Here is a 19,689-nt window from a genome sequence, read left to right on the forward strand (position 1 = left end):
AACTTGTCACATTGACAGCAATTGTGCATGCATGTTGACAACTTGCCGTCAGTTTGTTGAATTCTAATGTAGAATTTTACATGATGTCAGAACAACAGACAGTTTGAGGAAACACCTTGGCTTTAGTTTGATAAAATTAATAAGAAATAAGTGACAGCAAAATAACAACATGTTGCCTTTATTTGGCTATCTGAGTGAACGGTGTGCAATTGAACGGTATGCAATTGAACGGTGTGCATATGATCGGTGTGCATCTTTCCGTATGCAAATGATCAATGTGCATCTTTCCGTGTGCAAATGATCAGTGTGCATCTTTCCGTGTGCAAATGATCAGTGCGCATCTTTCCGTGTGCAAATGATCAGTGCGCATCTTTCCGTGTGCAAATGATCGATGCGCATCTTTCCATGTGCAAATAATCAGTGCGCATTTTTCCGTGTGCAAATGATCGGTGCACATTTCTTGGTGTGCAAATGAGTGATGAGCAAGTGAGCGGTGTGCAAATGAATGGTGTGTAACTTTTACGTGTCCAAGTGAACGATGGGCATTTTTTCGTGTGCAAATATTGGTGGTCAAATTTTACGTGTGCATATAACTGGTGTACATTTTTAATAAAATTTCTTTTGTGTTTAAATGCACAATGTGCAAATGCATTGTGGTCTTTTGAACCGTGCGCAAGATATCGTGTCCAAAAGCACCGTGTCCATTTGGACCGTGTGCAAGTGCACCACTCCCCAATAATAGATTTTGTTTCGTCAAGTGGACTGTCGGTCAAATGACCGTGTCGGTTAAGTATATTTGTCAGTTATGTAATTGTCGATTAACAAGGGAACGGACAGAACTGTCCCTCACCGATTTTAATGAGCTTCGGATATGTTGTAGAACATAAGAAAATATTAGACCCATATTTTTTTTTATCTGCGTATCTCAACGTTTAGGGGTTGAAACCACCCCTCGAAAATAACGCATTTTTTCGTTTTTTGCGAATATCTTTGAAAATATAAGGTTTATGAAAAAATGTTCTATACGAAAGTTTTATGGTATTTTATACTCTTTACAATAGTATATTTATATTTTTTTAAAATTTCAAATTTTTTAATTTATCTCACCCCCACCCCTTTTTTTCAACATTTTAAAAATTTTGTAAGGACAAAAATTAAAGAGCCTTAAAAGCCGAATCCACCCATATATAATAACATATGGGTTCCATCATTCTCAATTATTAGCAAAACGAGATAGTAATCTCGCGCTATAGGTGCCGCGCTAGAAGTAGTGTTGCGTTATTTCTTTAGTCGCGTCACACTCAATAACTGCCGCTTCTGCGTATATTTTTATATTAAGACATAAAAATAGATTAATCTTAATTATATAATACGCAACGTATTACACGATATAAAGCATAAATGCATATATATAACAAAAGTAGCATATATATACGTATGTGCCTACGTACATTTTCATTGTTACAAATACGAATATAAATTAATATGAAGCAAAATATTTTTTAATATTTAAAACTGCAAATATAACGAAATATATAATAATCATATATCAAAAGAAAAAATATAAAACATAAACTGCAATAACTATTTGCATAATTATATGAAATAGTTCGTGGATACGACGACCTGTGGCAGACTGATATCATCAAGATGCATCCGTATTCGCGTTTCAACAAAGGCTATCACTACATACTCACTCATGGTAGAAGAATACAAGATGTGCTCATACTCAAGACGAATTTCGGTACGGTTCTGCGCAGATGCGGCCATTTTTTAACGTTTAGAACGACGCTTTATGTCAACAGCTGTTAAGGCCATCACACAATGCCAGGCACCAGGCAATAGGAACAGGAAATAAAGAAAAAGAAAAAGAGAGAAGAAGATCCTTTCTCTCTTTCATTATTTCTGTTCCTATTGCCTGTTGCCTGGCATTGTGTTTAGGCCCTATTATGAAAAAGTTAGTCTCTTTATTTTTATCTCAATTATCACCTTCAATTATTTTCAACTCTAATAATCTGTAATTATTTAAAATAAGGTCTTTTTCCGAATTATGGCCGGTATTTATAGTCAGATCTTATATTTAAGATCATCTTAAGTACTGTTTTAAGTTGTTATTTACAATTGAAACACTTGTTTCAATTTTTGGCTTCAATATGAAGAAATCTGCGGCTGAGGCTTATCGAATGCTCTCAAATACGTGTGGCGAAGCCGCTATTAGTGAAAGAACGTGTCGAGAGTGGTTTCAACGCTTCAAGAACAATGATTTTGACGTCGAAGACCGGCATGGCGGTGGAAAAGAGAAGGTTTTCGAAGATGCAGAATTGGAGGCATTACTTGATCAAGACTCGTGTCAAACGCAAGAAGAATTGGCAGGATCATTGGGAGTGATTCAAAACGCCTAAAAGTCATGGGAATGATTTAGAAGCGAGGAAATTGGGTGCCGTACGAGTTGAAGCCGAGAAATGTTGAACGGCGTTTGTTTGCTTGTGAACAGCTGTTTGCAAAGACGGAAGGGGTTTATGCATCGTATTGTGACTGACGAAAAATGAGCTCATTACAATAATCCCAAGCGCAGAAAATCATAAGGATTTCCCGGCTATGCTTCTATGTCAACGGCCAAACCGAATATTTACAGCTCCAAGGTCATGCTATGTATTTGGTGGGACCAGCTCGGCGTAGTGTATTATGAGTTACTAAAACCGACTGAAACAATCACAGGCGATTGGTATCGAAAGCAATTGATGCGTTTGAGCCGAGCATTGAAAGACAAACGGCCGCAATACAACGATAGATACGACAAAGTGATTTTGCAGCATGACAATGCTCGACCCCATATCGCAAAACCCGTCAAGACATACTTGGAAACATTGAAATGGGAAGTCATATCCCACTCGCCGCATTCTCTGGACATTGCTCCCTCTGACTATCACTTATTTCGATCAATGATACATGGCCTGGCTGACCAGCTTCCGTTTTTTATGAAGAAGTGAAAAATTAGATCGATTCGTGGATCGTTTCAAAAGATGACAGTTTTTTCGATGCGGGATTCGTATGCTGCCAGAAAGATGGGAGAAAGTAGTGGCCAGCGACGGACAATACTTTGAATCGTAAATGTATAACCAGTTTTCTACAATAAAGTTTCGAATTTCGAAAAAAAAAAACGGCGGAAGCAGAGTTGTACACCTAATACAAAATACATATTTAATAGTATATATTACAAAGATATTTGCTAATGTCCCACGGTAACGTCTCGGTCGAATCTGGTACAATATATCGTTTGTTGTTGTACAGACTCAAGACGATTTTCCTTTCGGATATTGTGTATACTTTATGCAAGTTGGATCTTATGCACGACTGGCTACGTATTAGTTCGATCTTTTCGCGGAGACAGCGCGTGTAATCGTCGAACGTTATAGTTCGCATGACGACCCTGCTTTTGACACCTTTAGCCTTTTTGGTGTCCTTCTTTCCGTCCACCCTCATTGATTATATTTTTGTCCTGATTCCAATGAATTCGGTCATTATCATTATTGTTCTCATTCTTCATTAGACGCGGCACTTTTTTATTTTTGAGAGACATACCGTACGCATTACCAATCGGATAATTGCTAGTATCGTACCTAGCAATATCACGTTTCATGTTTTCATAAATATTCTCGCACTCGACATGGTACGAGACTGTCGGTGTCGGTATACATTACGCCATATTTGTCGCGATACAGCGGTAGCATGTACTCGTGGTGAAATTCATACAAACAAATTTTTGAAATGTCCAATAAACACATTCCTACATAGATTAGCTTGTTGAATTTCACCTCGAGATTACGCAGTATCGATGGCGATTAGATTTTCTAAAAATACGCTTCTACTGTGAAAATTTAGTCTCGCGATCATTGTCTCCGCGCTGTATCGTCTTTTCCATCTCATCAAAAACTTTACGTCAACGTGATTGCGTACATTTTCCATTGTTTTACCAAGTACTGCGTTATTCATGAGTTTGTATAAATTTTTTTCAAAGTTGTTCTTTGCAAAGATTCAAAATCATGTGTTTATTTCTACGTACTTGCGGAGCCATGCGGATTGAGCAAATTGTAATATACGGTGTATCTGTGTTAGGCGAAGACCGTGGCGCATGCACTGCTGCAGGTTACGGTAATGGATAATGTAACGGTTTTTATCATAAATAGTTGCAAGTAGTTTCTCCTTCCGCCCATCGGGCGGTTTGTCGTGCGTTGGGCAGAAGGGTAGATCAGCGTGCGCGTTGCGGTGTTGTGGATACTCGAGATCGATCTCGAGAATGTAACCCGTGGGCGAATCTGCAGAGATCGCGTTCACGTCAGAATTCAAAACATCTTCCCATTGACGAAATTCGATGTGACGCACGTTAATCATTGCACCGGTTAAGATACTGCTCTCGAATGCAATATCTATTTTACGTTACTCAAATCTCGCGTTATTACTATCGTCACTAGTGCTCGCGTAATTGCCACCGACGTGCATAAAACGTCTTTGCAGTCGCGTTTTTTCATCCGCGAGTCGAGCGATTCTCGCCAACAAAGATTGTCTTTGTCCAACGGCAAGCCGAACACGCTTGGCACGATTGCGTTCCTTAAGGGAATGCTAAACTGCTCGTCAAACTTGATCGAGGTCGATAATGTAGAGTCATTTGGGCACGTCTTTAACAAAATTTTGTATGTATTTCTTTTATAAATTTAGAAACCCTTTTTCAGAATTAATTATGGAAGATTTTTAATTCTGTAAATGCAATAAAAAGTTGTACATTGGAACAAATTGTACAATTCTGTCGATAAAACAGAATCCCTTTAAACACGGAAAACATTTTTTCTAAAGTTCCTAGGCTTATTCTAAAAGCACAGTATTGTTTTTTGCTGAAATGCCAAGTGCGCCTCATGCTTATTTTATACGTACAAAGTCTGAAACTTTTATACGCAGCAAATGTTTTCACGAGTCGACTACAGAAGTCGATAACAAAACTATAATTTTCTAACATTCTTTCGTTTTTCTTATAAAATTGATCGCAGCGCACCGCGTTACTATCTGTACTTTAATTTTGGAGAAGGATTTTCAATTCTATGCAATCAATAAAAAGTTTTCTGTGTCCGAAAAATTAGTAATAAAACAGAGCAGTTTAGTGTCCCTTTAAGTTGTTCAATGCATTTCTTGCATTGTTGTACTCAAACAATTCACCCAATGTAGCGACTCCGTCTGCTGTTTTAAAAGTTCGTGTCTCACTCGATCGAAATTTTCCATTGCGACGGCGGCGCGGTGTGAACTATTATTTTTAACCATATTCCACCACTCCGATTGATTTGAAAAAAATGTGTGTTAAAGAAGAAAATCTAGAGATGTTTTTGTGAAAATATAAAAGTGGTATCTCAGAACTATCACTTCCAAAAAAATTCATAAAAAATTCAAAAAATTTTTTATCGGGTTTTTTTAACCACAAAAATTACTTAAAATTTTTTTAAACTTGTCTAAACGAAGTTTACAACATATACTTTTTTTATTAAAATCGGTCCAATCATTTTCGAAAAAAACCACTTTCTTTATTTTTCTTATCTCCTCCCTAATTCCCCCAAAAATGCAATTTTGTAACTAATATTTGAGGAAGTTTTACATCTCAAGAGTGCCAACTAATGATATCAATTTGAGCTCGATTAGTGTGGGGGCAGATTTCACCTGCTTACTCCGCTACGCCCTTTGTTCTTAAATCGCACTTGAAAAAATTTATCACACACTGACACACACACGCATGCACACACGCTTTCGGGCAAATTGATTTGAAAAGTCTAAGGAATGCTCTAAAGGCTACTCAATATATATCCATGCTATTGGTCACGTGATTTTTTTTTTTTAAATGCGTCTAAGAGAATGTTCTACTGAACTTTAACATGTTGGGACACGTCCAATTATAGCCAAGAAATTTTTCGGAGGATAATATTAAACGTAGACTATAATATCCGAATGTTATATTTCTTTTATTTAAAAAAAATATTTTTAATGTTTATAAAATCTAGCAGCCTGATATCGGCGCTCGCTGACAGCTGAGATAACGGCGCTGCTTATACGATGAGTGTAGCGAGAGAGAAAGAGAGAGCAAACTGTAATTAAGGTGGAATATACATAATGTAATTTTTTCCATTTAATTATTTATAATTTAAATTAGGACATATATGTATAGATAATCTAATTATGAATATCATATAAAAATTACATTATGTATCTCCACCCCAATTACAGTTTGTTCTCTCTACGAACCTGGGCGGCGGCAAATCCTAAGCACAAAGGACTTTTGAAAACATGTTGAGACAAGTTTCTTGTTTGTTTAAAAAAAAACAATAAACAAAGGAAATATTTTTGACTTAAAATTTATGACAGAATCAATTGTTCTAATCAATTGTTCTAATAAAACAAATGAACAAAAGAATTTTGAAATTTATGATAAGGCCAATTGTTACAATAAAATAATAAACCACAGAATTTTGAAATTTATGACAAAGTCAATTATTAAACAGAAATAATAAACAAAAAAATATTGAAATTAATGGTAGGGTATTTGTTAAAAAAAAATAATAAAAAAAATTTAAAATTTATAACAAAGTGCATTGTTTACAAAAAAACAATAAACAAAATATTTTGAAATTTATGACAGGGTCAATTGTTAGAAGAAAACAATAAACAAAAGAATTTACGACCGAAGCAATTGTCATAAAACAAATAAACAAAAGAAAAATGAAATTTATGTGACATTCTACTGTTTGGCTAAAAATTCCCTTAGTATAACTATTAACATCTGGCAGAAAAAAGATGTAAATTTCAAATGTCTGTATACGTATTGTTAAGAGCATCTCGTTTTGCGTGGAGAGTTGCAAACCCATGTGGTGCAGAGAATGCTTCGCGCGCGCGCGCGCGCGCACACACACACACACACACACACACTGGGGAGAAGTGCAAGGGGTGGCCTCCGACCTCCCTTCCACACCCATCCCATTCTTAGATGTACCAACAGTCATAATTTATGAATATCTAGATGCGATCCGCTTGACTGTGCGCAAAAAAACTGTGCGCAAAAGAACTGTGTGCAAACGAACTGTGCGCAAAAGAACTGTGCGCAAATGCACTGTGTTCAATGTTACAAATGTTTAGTTAATAAAGTTAATAACAAATTTTACATGTGTGTGTGCGTGTGTGTTAAAAATGTTACAAAAATATGTTGTGTCCAAAAGCAACTGTGCGCAAATGCAACGTGTCCAATTGAATGATGTGTAGCTTTATATGTCCAATAGTACGGTGTGCAATTGCAATGTGTCCAATTGTACCGTATGTTATTGAAACACTCCTATATTGACATGGACAATATTGACGCGTGGCCAATATTGACGTGGTTATTATTGACCTAGGCAATATTAGGCGTAGCCATTATTGACGTGGCCAATATTCACGTGGCCAATATTGACGTGACCAATTCGCATTGTGGTCGATCAGGATCGTGGTCATTATTGACGTGGGCAATCGGAATTGCACGCACGCACGCACGCACGCACACATTTAACAATGATTATGACGCCCGATGGATATTTTTCCCATAACCTTATCTCTCTTTTTCTCGTTCAGATTATGACGACCGGTCGTCATAACACTAAAGAATTCACAAGATTGGTGAAGTTGAGAATACTTATAAACCTCTATTTACGATTATAAATCCATGTACACCTATACACATAGACACAGAAATGAGCACATACATTATTTTCGCGGTAGGCTTTGAATACAGAGATCAAATAATGAATCATTTTTTTGACCCTGCTGCTGCTATTTAATTAGTAAAGGAGAAGGTGGTAATATGGCCGAGTGAGTCCCAGATGCGCACAGTAACAAACGGACACAGACCAAACGGACACAGTAATAAACGGACACAGTAACAAACGGACACAGACCAAATGCGCACAGAGCGAAACGGACACAGTGCGAAACGGACACAGACCAAATGCGCACACTGCACATGCGCACGGACCAAATGCATACACAGAAAGTCGCAAACCCATGATGTGATGCAGTGAATGCTTTGCACGCACGCACACACACACACACACACACACACACACACACACACACACGGGGGGGGGTGCAAGGGGGGCCTTCGGCCCCCCTCCCGCACCCACCCCGTCCAAGTCGCTAACCTATGTGGACTTTACTCTGCTTGCAATGTACATGGATTGCATTTGGTCCGTGCGCACGTGCAGTGGGCGCATGTGCAATGTGCGCATTTAGTCCGTGTGCATTTGGTCCGTGCGCATTTGGTCTGTGTCCGTTTCGCTCTGTGCGCATTTGGTCTGTGTCCGTTTGTTACTGTGTCCGTTTCGCTCTGTGCGCATTTGGTCTGTGTCCGTTTGTTACTGTGTCCGTTTATTACTGTGTCTGTTTGGTCTGTGTCCGTTTGTTACTGTGTCCGTTTATTACTGTGTCTGTTTGGTCTGTGTCCGTTTGTTACTGTGTCCGTTTCACTCAGCCTGCTGTGTCCGTTTATTACTGTGCGCATCTGGGACGCTCCCATATGGCCAGTGCGGATAATATGGCTACCCATATTATCTCCGTTATTATCTCCGTAGCTGATGAATTCTAGTAATTATTTATGATATCATTTGTTTAGTAATCTACTGTTATAAAGTGATACTAATATGACAAAACACAACAGTCAACATTTGTTATAAGGCATTTTTACTTTTAAGAGTTTCAAAAATTTTTTAAGGTACGTTCAAAATTTCATTACACATACTGACTCATACTTTTTAAACTTAATCGCATTATCACCTAAATATATGTACACTTTCTCATTATTTAACTCTTTATTCGGCTGTACATATTTTGAGTTATACAAAAGTAAACGATGATATAGGATGTTGTTAATATAGCCACCTAAGTGTGCTAGTAATATGGTCACTTTCGACATCTTCATATCCACAAAATTTGTTGATAAATCGATTAAAGGCTTAATTTAAGACTATTAATTTTATTAAATCCTTTATATGAATAAGATTCTTTAGATTAAAGTTATTTTTATTTAACTTCCATTAAATGTGAATAAAAATCACCTGTTTCAATATAACAACTTATTTTATATAAATATATATGTTTTTAACAAAATACTGTGACCTTTTTAAATAAAACCAATTTTTTTACATTTATTTTTGTGGTGGCCATATTATCTTCCCTATTTCTCTTCGGCCCATTATGTAATATTGTTACATTTTTATAAATAATATATAATATAATAAATATTTTATAACTTTGAATTGAAAATCTAACGAGCAACACTTTTATGAACATAACCGTAAAATTTCAACTCAAAACATTGATTATTAACAAAGTTATTAAATAAAATATAAATGGGTGGCCATATTACCATCTTCTCCTCTACTATAGTTATTGAAGAGAAAAACATACTATATGGGGATTGGAATGGTCAGATAATTATCTGAAACAATCGTTTTCATGACTACTATCTATGACAGATAATATTTAGGTTCTTCATAAACCATCGTATGACTAATCTTTCAACAGTACTCTCTCTCTCTCTCTTTGTTACAATCAACTCTCCACCAATCACTTGCTTACTCTTTTCCGTGGCAAATAAATTGGTTGGTGGAGGGGTCCTTTAATTAAAATTTTGTAGAATACATTCTTTTTATTAGATTGAAATTTAATATTAATATAACACTCGTTAATCATAATTAATATAAATCAAATTAATATAACTCATTAATCACAAATTTTTTAAAATGCAGTTTCTTCGCTTTTCCTTAATTAAGTATGACAACGTATACACACGAAGCACGTATGTACACATTACTAGAAACACGAAGAAGATCAAGAAAACTTGGAAAAAAACAAAAATGTACACTCATTCTAATTAATTATTGTCGATATTAATCGCCACACACTTAAAATCTATTAAGTAATTAATCGATGTATCGTTTTTGGTTTGACCCTATATTATCTGGATTAGTTTTGCATCTACATTTCGTATATAACTTATGTTTTGTCACTCTATGCGGCGTTGCCCCTCTCTTTTATGTCGCACTGTATCTGGAGCAAAATATGTCCTTTGCGTAATAAACGGATTGCTGATGTATTTACCTGAATCCTATCTTCCGGGCGCGCAAGAAACCTTTTTTATCTATATCTTTTAATGTTTCGACGATATTGATCTAGGAACAAACTAATTTTTTTCAAAAGAGTGTTTGACGGTTTTAATGGATGTATGGGTACATATAAAAGAATACATGTCTCTTTTTTTACTTAAATGACAACATAATCAAAGCTTATTAAAATTGGAGTGTAATATTTGAGTGAGTTTACTTGTTAATAATTTCTCTAATTGTAATTTACTATATATTGCAATATAATGTTACTGTAATATTATTGCAATATTACGTGCAATATAAATAACAGTAACATACTTTAATGTTATAACTTCACACTCAACAATGTAACTAATTATGTATATTATGTATATTATATTACATTTATATTATCAAGAGGAAAGGGATTATTTATATTATTGAAAATAAAATTATAATATTAATGAAATTATAATATTGTTAGGTGATGTTTACTAAGTGTTGTTAAAAAATAATTATGAATATAAATAATTAATTCATACCCCGGATAAGATGGTACTGATAAATCTAATTGTCCACTGTCTGTAGAGGCGGTGTCCCAAAGTTTTAATATTTCCGGCATGATACCGCTGTTATCTCCCAATTCACCCCAGGAATCTACTGCGCTGTCCACACTAGGAAGACTCTCTCTGGTTGAGCGTAACGCACCGTTCAAAAATTGCGCCTGAACTGTATCGCTTCCTACATTGGGCTCTCTGCAATAATCTCTGGAAGATATGTTATATATACTTTGCATCAAAATTAGAATAATTCTTTTACATAAAATTACTTAATCTTTGGATTTCCACAGACTTGTTCTTTATTATCATAAACATATATTTGATATAAGATTTAAATAAATTATTTTTGCATTAAAAATTTATTAAAAGTAGTCAAGATATTTTTTAAAAATAGTTGTACTTTTATTTTTCATTCTTTTTATATTAAAAAAAATTTTAATGCTTTTACAAAATTTTTTTACGAATTTATATTTACATTGTTTGTTGTAGTATTGTATCTAAATAAAATTTTGCAAAGTGTTCAGATTCTAAGCACTTCATTTTGTGAAACTTTGTACTTTTGAACCATTGCGGATTATTGAACAAATAATAACAAATTCAAACTTGACTGACATCCAAATTGGCTCTTTTTGTCTTTTATTAACATTATTGTTCCAATTTCAGAATTTGTACTAATATATATATATATATATATATCTTTATTTATTTTCAGTATAAAAATTTTACTTTAAGTAACTATATAATTTAACAAAAGAAAAATTTCTAAAGAAAAGATAATCCCTATACAGTATTAATTGTTACAAGTTCTTGCAATCTTTAGTTTTTTTTAAAAGGTAAAAGACAAGCCTTTTTCAATTGTAATTAGATTTTCGTGATAATATTTTTTGTGTAATTTTATATTTCAAGATTTTATATTACATTCCAAGTTTATTAAATTGCGTGTCGATTAAAATTAGGAAAAAAACAACGGATGTTTGTTTTCATCACTGTTTGTTAGCATCATTATTATTAAATTGATTGCTTTGCACGCAGAAAATGGGGAGTGATGGGGCAATTTCGACACTGGACTTGTGTTTAGGGTGTCAAAATACATAAAGATATCATAGTCTGGTCCTTGATACAAAAACCATTTTTTGTGGGTGACTGTGTTGCACTGTCACACTAAAAAAAATGAATCTGTATTACGGACCAAACTATGATATTTTTATGTATTTTCAACTACTAAAAAGAAATCCGGTATCAGAATTGTCTCATCACCCACCATTTTCCGCGTGTAGCAAAATTATTACGATTTTCACGGTTTTTTAAACCATTTTTTTAAAAAAAGGTGGGTGTTGAAACAATTCTGACACCGGATTCGTGTTCAGCATATCAAAATACATAGACAATGTCAAGGGTAATAATTTTGAAAGTCGCCAGTAATGATTTGAAATAAACGAGACGTTTTTAAGTCGACACAACTGGCAGATTTTATTAACCCTTCGAGGTCACACTTCTTTTTTCTAACGTCGAGGTCACACTGGGTGGTTACCACTCATCATCATCTTTTAAATGCTGTATTTATGTAATTATCAAAGATATGCTAACAAAAAAATTCATGGATAAACTTGAATGTTTGGAAAATATATTCTGATATTATTTAAGCAAAAATCTAAAACCGTTAATACCTAAAAAAATTTTTTAATTTTCCAACATTAGAAAAAAAAGTTTTTACAAAATAAATCATAACTTTTTTAATTTTCAATATTTTTAACTAAAAATTTAGACTTTTATTGTTCAAGTCTTGTACTTCAAGGAAAAAAATATGTCTGACTATTTTTTCAAAAAGAGTATTTATTTTGCATACTAAACATCGAGTATTTTAGTATAACTAAAATACAGGTATTTTCATAGAAAAGTCATGTTACGATAGTATTTACTTGAGTGTCACTTTTTTGTATGTCACGCAAAACCATTTTTTCCTCGCAAAATAGATTGCGGTCTACCGCGTGCACGCAATGTTAGAATGCGTTAATCTAACGTTACATTTTTAAGATTACTGCCCATCTCGTCCACAGATTGCTCTGAATCGTTTGAATATGATTCTTTGAATATGATTTTCCTCGACATCCGAATTAACATTGTTGAAATCATTACGTCCATTATTTTGTAAAAATTGTATCTTACATCGGTTGCTGTCGTAAATTATAGGCCATTATGCTGCATATTTTCGAAGAATAAATTAACATAAAGATTTTAAAAAAATTCTAGGCATAAGAATCTGTATTATATCATACTTTTACACTTCTTAGACCACAAAAAACACAAAAATTCAAACTACTAAAAAACACAAGAAACTTACACGGAGGTCACGAGTGAGTCCCAGATGCGCACAGTAATAAACGGACACAGCAAGCTGAGTGAAACGAACACAGTAACAAACGGACACAGACCAAATGGACACAGTAATAAACGGACACAGTGCGAAACGGACACAGTAACAAACGGACACAGAGCGAAACGGACACAGTGCGAAACGGACACAGACCAAATGCGCTCACTGCACATGCGCACGGACCAAATGCATACACGGAAAGTCGCAAATCCATGTGATGCAGTGAATGCTTTGCACGCACACACACACACACACACACACACACACACACACACACACACACACACACACACACACACACACACACACACGGGGGGGGGTGCAAGGGGGGCGTTCAGCCCCCCTCCTGCACCCATCCTGTCCAAGTCGCTGACCTATGTAGACTTTACTCTGCTTGCAATGTACATGGATTGCATTTGGTCCGTGCGCACGTGCAATGTGCGCATGTGCAGTGTGCGCATTTGGTCCGTGTGCATTTGGTCCGTGCACATTTGGTCTGCGTCCGTTTCGCTCTGTGCACATTTGGTCTGTGTCCGTTTGTTACTGTGTCCGTTTCGCACTGTGTCCGTTTCGCACTGTGTCCGTTTTGCACTGTGTCCGTTTCGCTCTGTGCGCATTTGGTCTGTGTCCGTTTGTTACTGTGTCCGTTTATTACTGTGTCCGTTTGGTCTGTGTCCGTTTGTTACTGTGTCCGTTTCACTCAGCCTGCTGTGTCCGTTTATTACTGTGCGCATCTGGGACGCTCCCGAGGTCACACAGGGATGGCTACCACCCTATCTTGTTTTTGGACGACTGTCAAAAACAAACCAACGCGACTTTCAGTTACAGAATAGTACAAAAGCATAGATGAAACCTTGAATTACAATTAAATAGCGTTACTAGTATCATTTTTTCTTAAATCGGAAAGATGTAATGTGTTAAATTTAAGCGATGGATGGTAACCACCCAGTGTGATCTCAAAGGGTTAAATATTCTATTTATGACATTTCGGCCCCTGTTTTGGGCCCTTTTCAAGTAATGTACAATCACGTATAAATTTGTGACTCGTGTCAGCAAATCATAATTATGACTATAAATAACCAAAAAAAGAGAAGTAAAGTATTTAAATCTGTTTTACAATTGATATAATAAAAGAACTTAAAAACTTACGTGATAATACATAAACTAATCGTGTTATATAAAGATTACAGAAATTAATGACATATGATTTTTAAAAATATATTAGTACAAGAATATTAAGAATGTACGTCTTAACTGGTACTCAGTAATCGTTAGACTGACCGAAAACAAAAAGAACATTTGTCAGTACAAGTAAAGGCGAACATTCATGTATATTTAATGACTCTATTGTAAATTGGGTTTAAACTGTCTGTATCCTTTTGTAAATTTATAGTATTGGCCGTATTTTTTATGAGGAATATTTCTGCGATTTCTCTTTTTCGTGTGTTTCTTATTGTGTAGTATGATGGGTGTAGACCAATTAAAATCGTGATTATTTGAGCATTGATGTAAGCTTACAACAGATTAGCAACTTTCGTGTTTTTTAATATTGTTTTTATGTTCATTAATGCGCTTTCTTAAATGGCACTTAGTTTGCCCGATGTAAGAAGCGGAACAATCTTTATAATTGATGTGGTACACTATGTTAGTCTTTTCAAGGTGGTTAATTCTCTTTTTGCCTCGTCTAATTAATGCCTCAAATTTTTTAGGGACCATATAAACTGTGTTTAAACCGAACTTGTTCAAAAAGTAACTGACATTCCCACTACTACCCTTACAATATGGTAATATACTTTTCTTAAAGTCAAATGTATATAATACCACTAATAGTGTTATGTACTTTTTGTGGTGTTTTAAAAATTTTTGTCTATTATTAACATGATGTTTTATTAAGTTAGAAGGGAAGCATTTGTTCAATAGAATATTCTTGACAGTTTTTATGTTAGCTTCATAAAATCTATGATCCGATAACAAGATCGCCTGGTCAACTAAACTAATGATAGTGTTAGTTTTATATTTTAAAGGGTGACTTAAATAAACATTAATGTAACGTCTGGAGTGTTATGAGTGACACACTCATAACGATAAAAAAGGTGTCAGTAGCACGATGATGTAAGTCGGTCAGCTGCAGCAGTCAGCATCGAGTGCATTGCGCGAGATTCCGCGCAATCCGCTCGACAATTAGCGCAATGCTCCTTAGACAGCACTTGCTGTCTAAGCAAGATTTTGGAACACTGACCGATTTGCGCCCTCACGCAATTCTCCCCTTCTTTCGATCCAACTACCGAATTATCGGATATATAAACCGCCGTAAGAAAGTGAAGGACGGGTCAATTCGAAGTAGACAAACCAAGATAACACACGACACTCTGTCTTGCGGGGTCGTGGACAGCGAACTCATAGACGCGACACTGCCTTGCGGGGTCGCGATCTATTCGCACTGTAAACGCATAATATAATAAAGTGTTCAAAACGAAGAAACGGTGTGAGTGACTAAATATCTTCCTCGCGAGATCTCTGGCAGCGATCCCAAACGTACTCCCAACGAGGGGTACAACAGGAGGAAGTTGGTTTTCGGAACCAATTTGCAATTAATTTGTTATTTTTTTTAATAATCGTTATATTTAAAAAATTAATCGAACCAAAACATTCTCTTTCACACGTAAATTTGAGTCTAGGGTGGTAGTTGTTAAAAATGCCAATAACTCGATTCCGTTGGTATTATACATTGACAAATTGAAGTTTAGCTTATCTAGGCATTCCGTTTCAAGGGCGTCTAATATTATATTTGCTAAGATTGGGGGCAATGGTGACCCTATAGGACTGCTGTAAATCTGCTCATAAAACAAACCGTCAAAATTAAAACTTGTGCTGCTCAAGACGAGGTCAATTCCATATAAGAACTGGGAGAGATTAAACTTAACATACTCAGAAATATTCGTCTACCGTTTTCCTGTAGCTTTAAACACCAGATCTTTTGGGATATTTGTAAAGAAACTCTACGTCCAGTGACAAGTTCTTCACTAGGATCGATCGGCATATTTTTTATAATTTTTGCAAGGGACTAGCTGTCGCGGATATGAAATTTCGGTTTTTTAATTTTTTCATGCAAAATGTCATGTAAATAACGAGCTGGATTGTATATAGAGCTACCCACCGCAGATACAATAATTCTGAGGAGGAAACCTGTCTTGTGGATCTTCGGGAGTCCATAACAGTGGAGGAGGTTACTATTAGTACAATTTAGAAAGTTGTAAATCTGTGCATCAATGATCTCGTTATCAACCCAGGATTTAATTAAACTGTTTATTTTAACTGTAAATTGGTTTAGTAGATCTTCATTTAATTTTCAGTACGTAGTGTCGTCGTCAAGTAATAATTTCATTTTATTCAGGTAGTCTTTTTTATCCATCACAACTGTGACCTATCTTTTATCCCTTTTAGTGACAAGATCATCGCTATCTCTTAAGAATTCTTTACAATTCTTAAACTTGTTTAGTAAATATCTATCGATGTACGATATGTTTTTTTTTATTGAGAAACGAATAGAGAGAATCATCAAACACAGTTTCAATATTGTTCATTGAAAGAGTCGGTGGGAAATTTATATAAATTATTTTCAACGTTTTTTATCGTTTCCAACACATAATTTATACGATTTTTTTTGTTGAAATGATTTATCGGCAGACTGAATTTTTCTTCCGAATTTATAAAATCCAGTATAGAATCCGGAATTTGTTTAATACTAATATTAACCAACCAATTCTTTCTGTCATTATTTAAAAAGTTACGATATGTGTTGTGGTTATTTAATAAGAATTTAAATTTTTTAATTGATTTTAAATACATTACATGGTTGTATTTACTGATTCTATTTCTATTTAAGTCGAAAAAGTTGCGAACTATATTGTTAGGTAAACACTTGAGTAATTGTTGTTTAATTTTAGTGATTTTAGGGCGTGAACTCTTTATGTGATAATTAATATCGCTAATTTTGAGAGCGTCTCAGATGTGCATAGTAATAAACGGACACAGCAGGCTGAGTAAAACGGACACAGTAACAAACGGACATTGCAAAACGGGCACAGACCAAATGCGCACAGACCAAATGCACACAGACCAAATGCGCACAGACCAAATGCGCACAGACCAAATGCGCACAGACCAAATGCGCACAGATCAAACTGACACAGTAACAAACGGACACAGTAACAAACGGACACAGTAACAAACAGACACAGTAATAAACGGACACAGTAACAAACGGACACAGACCAAATGCGCACAGACCAAACGGACACAGTAAGAAACGGACACAGTAACAAACGGACACAGTAATAAACGGACACAGTAACAAACGGATACAGTAACAAACGGACACAGTAATAAACGGACACAGACCAAATGCGCACGGACCAAATACGCACGAACTTACCACATAGGTTGCGATTTCTCAGGGCACACCTATCGACGGGGTGAGTGCGGAAGGAGGGCGAAGTCCCCCTTACACCATCCCGTGTGTGTGTGTGTGTGTGTGTGTGTGCAAAGCATTTTCTGCACCACATGGATTTGCGACTGTGTCCGTTTTGCATTGTGCGCATTTGGTCTGTGTCCGTTTGTTATTGTGTCCGTTTGTTACTGTGTCCATTTATTACTGTGTCCGTTTGTTACCGTGTCCGTTTGTTACTGTGTCCATTTATTACTGTGTCCGTTTGTTACCGTGTCCGTTTGTTACTGTGTCCGTTTATTACTGTGTCCGTTTGTTACTGTGTCCGTTTGGTCTGTGCGCATTTGGTCTGTGTCCGTTTCGCACTGTGTCCGTTTGTTACTGTGTCTGTTTTATTCAGCCTGCTGTGTCCGTTTATTACTGTGCGCATCTGAAATGCTCACAGTAATAAACGGACACAGCAGGCTGAGTAAAACGGACTCACTCCTAATTACTAATTTGAATAACGAAAGTTGATTCTAAATTAAGTAACAAAAGTTGATAAAGATACGAAAGTTGTCAAGTTGTAAGCTTACATGCTCGATGTTCAAATAATCACGATTTTAATTGGTTTACACCTATCATACTACATAATGAAAAACACACACGAAAAAGAGAAATCGCAGAAATGTTCCTCGTAAAAAAGACGGCCAATACTATAAATTTACAAAAAGATACAGACAGTTTAAACTCAATTTACAATAGAGTCATTAAATATACATGAATGTTTGCCTTTACTTATACTGACAAATGTTCTTTTTGTTTTCGATCAGTCTGACGATTACTGAGTGCCAGTTGAGACGTACATTGTCATCCTTAATATTCTTGTACTAATATATTTCTTATAAATTATATATCATTAATTTCTATTATCTTTATATGACACGATTAATTTATGTAATATCACGTAAGTTTTTAAGTTCTTTTATTATATCAATTGTAAAACAGTTTTTAATACTCCACTTCTCTTCTTTCGGTTATTTATAGTCGTAATTATGATCCGCTGACACGAGTCACAAATTTATATGTGATAGTGTATTTCTTGAAAAGGGCCAAAGCAAGGGCTGAAACGTCGTAAATATAATATTTAATAAAATCTGCCTGTTTTGTCGACTTAAAAATACTTCGTTCATTTTAAAATACAAAGAGATTGACTAATGGGGTCCCAGGGACAGACCATTTTTCTTTTTTTGTGTGTCTATGTTATTAGTCTTATGCATCGTATAATTTTGTTCCAAGATTGAAAATTTAATTGGTGCGTACTTAATGAACTTGGAAAAATATACAGGGAGTCCCAGAGCATACTGGTCACTGTTCATAAAAAGGTAGATGGGATCGAGATGAACATAAAAGTTCAATATTGTTGTGGGTTTGGTCTGCTAATAATCGAGATATAAATTTTTTAAATTATGCGAATGAGAGCGCGCCTTGCGCGCCGAAGGAAGGGCTCGAGCCGCTCGAGCCATAGCACGGCCTACTGTTTCAAGCATTGGCTGCCGGCGGCGGCGGGGGAAAGAAGGAGAAGCGTGGCGTCGTCGCCGTTCCCACGTCTCGCCGCACCGCGCCTAAGCTCGCGTCGATGGCTGCTACGCACACTCGCGATTACATGACGAGATTATAAATTATTAATAAAAATAGGACAAATTTAAATCGTAATAAACTTTTGTAAATAAGAAAGTCGAAAGAGAGAAAGCGATGGAAACGTATGGAACCTGCAAATAATATAATATTTGCCGCATCAAATTCTCTCGTTTTTTATAGAATATTAAATTAACGAAGATTTATCACGATTGATTCTTTATACATTCTCCTTTTGTAACCATTTTATTAGAAAATTACGAAATGCACGAAATACTATCCCTAATATGCACTCTTTGTAAAATAACACGATAGAAAAATATTCACGTTTGATCTAACGACTTCAGGATAAATTATTCGATGCAACTTCTACGGTAATTATAGGTAATTAGAGATCAATGTTATGTCAAGTATCGTTAGTATGGTTAACTAGAAATGATTTTCTCTTGTATGTGATAGAGAACTTCAAATTTCTTCTATCGTTAATACATTATAAGTCACTGAAAATCTGTCGTAATTAATAATGCAATTAAAGGTAGAAGAAACTGT

General features: G+C 35.4%; 1 protein-coding gene across 6 annotated transcripts in view; it reads right to left on the reverse strand.

Annotated features, from left to right (window-relative positions):
• Positions 1-19,689, reverse strand: part of LOC105830797 (glutamate receptor-interacting protein 1) — a 136,043-nt gene that overhangs the window by 15,476 nt on the left and 100,878 nt on the right. For all 6 annotated transcript variants that reach the window (XM_012670384.3, XM_028193285.2, XM_028193283.2 and 3 more), the window contains one exon: positions 10,685-10,909. In XM_012670384.3, coding sequence (XP_012525838.1) covers positions 10,685-10,909 — 225 coding nt within the window. The remainder of the gene's footprint in view (positions 1-10,684; positions 10,910-19,689) is intronic.

Source organism: Monomorium pharaonis, chromosome 9 (assembly GCF_013373865.1).
Source record: "Monomorium pharaonis isolate MP-MQ-018 chromosome 9, ASM1337386v2, whole genome shotgun sequence".
NCBI classification, from domain to species: domain Eukaryota; kingdom Metazoa; phylum Arthropoda; class Insecta; order Hymenoptera; family Formicidae; genus Monomorium; species Monomorium pharaonis.